Here is a 2,891-nt window from a genome sequence, read left to right on the forward strand (position 1 = left end):
CAAATACACTGGATGGGTATATTTAAAAAACAAAACCGGTAATATATACAATTCTCAAACAAACACTTTTAATTTAACAGCCGAGGAGTGGGATGATTTTAAGAAGGTACATATACATTAATATACATAATATATATATATATATATATATATATATATATATATATATATATATATATATATATATATATATATAACATTTATGTTTGAAGTTGCCAAATATTCTTATATTATTTCTTGTTACATTTGGGTTTAGGGGCATCCGAAAGTTGCTTCTTTGAGAACAATTCCACTGCCTTTTCCTGATCTTTGTGCACGTCTTTTTGATGGAAATAGTGCTACTGGTAATTTTAGGAGTTACTCAACCCAATCATCATCAGTAGCTGGCGCATCCTCCTGTCGTGTTCCACCACTTCAGATCACCGCCACCCCTTTTGATGCAATGGATGATGATGGTGCTGACACTCCTCATCATGAGCCACCACCTTCTGCTGCTTCACCTTCTGCAGCTTCACCTTCTGCTGGTTCACCTTCTGCTGCTTCACCTTCTGCTGGTTCACCATATACTGCTACACCATCCGGTAACCCCAACAAAAGGGCTAAACCCTCAACTCCTATAGCTCCTAGTGCCTCACCGTCTGCTTCTTCACCTGATGGAACTTCTGTTACTGCTGACGATTTAGCATTTGAAATGAAGAAAGCTCTACAAAGTTTGACTAAAGGGTATACAATTCCTCAGTGTTTAGAGAAGCTAGAGGTCCTTCAGTTAGGCCCTACAGATCCTTTACGCTTTGTCGCATATCATATTTTTGGAGGAACCATGAACATGAGAGAGATGTGGATGCATTTGCCCAATGTTCCCGAGATATTACGAGGGTGGCTTGAGATGACGGGTACCAGTTTAGGAGTTTTGAAGGATGGGAAGATTGTTCGATGATTTTCTAGTGTTGAAAGTATTTGTTATGTCTTTTTGCCCTTGTTGGAACTACTTTGTTAAATGTTTTTGCCTTTGTTGGAACTATTTTGTTAGGTCTTTTTGCCCTTGTTGGTACTTGAAATATGATTAATGGAATGTTTATTTGATACTTGAAATATGGTTTATGTAATGTTATTTTGGCTTGAAATATGATTAATGGAATGTTTATTTGATACTTGAAATATAGTTTATGTAATGCTTTTTAAAGTTCCACTTTGTTGATTTTAGGTTCATATGGATCACGATCAAAAGTTACTTCTCGTAATTCTAATGTACCTATACATCCGTTATTTTTGGAAGAGGGGTGTGAAACGATTGCGGGATAATGATTCAGAAATGACGGGACACGAATACACATTGGAGTTATTACACCGTAATCGTTTACAATGTGTTGAAGTATTACGCATGTCCCGTGAATCTTTTGTACGACTATGTGCTCATTTTAGAGCAAATTACTCATTAAAGGACAGCAAACATGTATCAGTTGAGGAAAAGATGGCTATGTTTTTGATGATGATCGGACATAATCAACGTTACGTGATTATCAAGCGGAGATTTCAACACTCGAAGCAAACAATTCATAAATTTTTTTATGAAGTGTTGGAAAAAATGATGCTTTTCGCACAAGATGTTATAGTACCAACATCTTTTAATCCGAATCCAAACATTCCAGGACATAATAGGAGGCTACGAAGGGTTTTCAAAGGAGCAGTTGGTGCACTTGATGGCACTTTGATACATGCTGTTGTCCCTGCTAAGAAACAAGACTTATATAGAAGTAGGGGAAAGGGAGATTGCTACCAAAACGTATTGGCAATTTGTGACTTCAATATGATTTTTACATTTGTTGTGACCGGGTGGGAAGGGGTAGCGCATGACTCCAGAATATTATCAGAAGCAGTAGCCGATCCACAAGCATCATTCCCGTTTCCACCACCAGGTAAATTTTTGTTTTTTTTTAAATATTTTTATTTTAATTTGAAAATTGATTAGTGTTTTGCATTTTTTCAGACAAATATTATCTTTGTGATGCCGCGTATGCACACACTCGAGGATTTATGGCCCCTTATCGTAATGTGAGGTATTGGCTTGGAGATTTTCGTCAAAGACGTGCATTGACCAATAAAGAAAAATTTAACCATGGACATGCAAAACTTCGGAATGTCATTGAGCGTGCTTTTGGTGTTTTGAAAGCACGCTTCCCTATATTGAAGAGGATGGCACCATTCCCGTTTGTGACACAAAGAAACATTGCCATGGCATGCTTCGCGCTTCATAATTATATAAGGAAAGAAGGATTGAGTGATGAGTATTTCGCACGATACGATGAACCCAATGTCCCGTTTCGAAATAACAATGTGGCCATTGATGATGATGAAGACGAGATTCCAACACATGGTACTGCAGCAGACCGTGAATATATGACTCAGTTACGTGATGAAATTGCTGATCAGTTGATGCACAATATAGATTGAATTGTTTTAAATGAAATTGTTATTGTAAAACATTTTTTTTATTGTATGACTAATTTAGTTGCATTAATTTTATTTTCAATGTTATAAGACTATTATTATTAAAATTTTGGTGTTGAATAATCATTTTAAGTTTGTAAAATAATTTTATTTAAAATTCAGTTTATTTCAGCAGCCTGCAGACGTTAAAAAACAAACAGTCTTCTTATTGCAGACTGCAGACGTTTGGTCCACCTCTTCTGCTGCAGAGGCTTGCAGATGTGGTCCGCAGACTGCAGACATTTTGGCTTCAGAAAAACAAACAGCACCTAAATCATTCATTCTTATATATGTGGGCTTGTGATCCATTGTTTTTCATGTCGGGCTTAACCCATGTGGTAACCCATGGACACTCCATGGAGGTTAAAACCCATGGATCATGAAGTAAATGGAAAGTCATGCAC

The 2,891-nt window shown here is 36.7% G+C and overlaps 1 protein-coding gene across 1 annotated transcript; it reads left to right on the forward strand.

Annotated features, from left to right (window-relative positions):
- Nucleotides 1-1,312: 1,312 nt before the first annotated feature.
- Nucleotides 1,313-2,451, forward strand: LOC111903074 (uncharacterized). The gene is made up of 2 exons (XM_052767705.1): nucleotides 1,313-1,916; nucleotides 1,988-2,451. The coding sequence occupies exons 1-2, from the start codon at nucleotides 1,313-1,315 to the stop codon at nucleotides 2,449-2,451; spliced, it is 1,068 nt and encodes a 355-aa protein (XP_052623665.1).
- The last annotated feature ends 440 nt before the right edge of the window (nucleotides 2,452-2,891 follow it).

Source organism: Lactuca sativa, chromosome 9 (genome assembly GCF_002870075.4).
Source record: "Lactuca sativa cultivar Salinas chromosome 9, Lsat_Salinas_v11, whole genome shotgun sequence".
Classification (NCBI taxonomy): domain Eukaryota; kingdom Viridiplantae; phylum Streptophyta; class Magnoliopsida; order Asterales; family Asteraceae; genus Lactuca; species Lactuca sativa.

Coding starts and splice junctions, on each gene's coding strand:
- LOC111903074 (XM_052767705.1), top strand. CDS start 1,313: ATGACGGGACACGAATACACATTGGAGTTATTACACCGTAATCGTTTA. Junction 1,917..1,987: donor ATTCCCGTTTCCACCACCAG/GTAAATTTTTGT, acceptor GCATTTTTTCAG/ACAAATATTATCTTTGTGAT.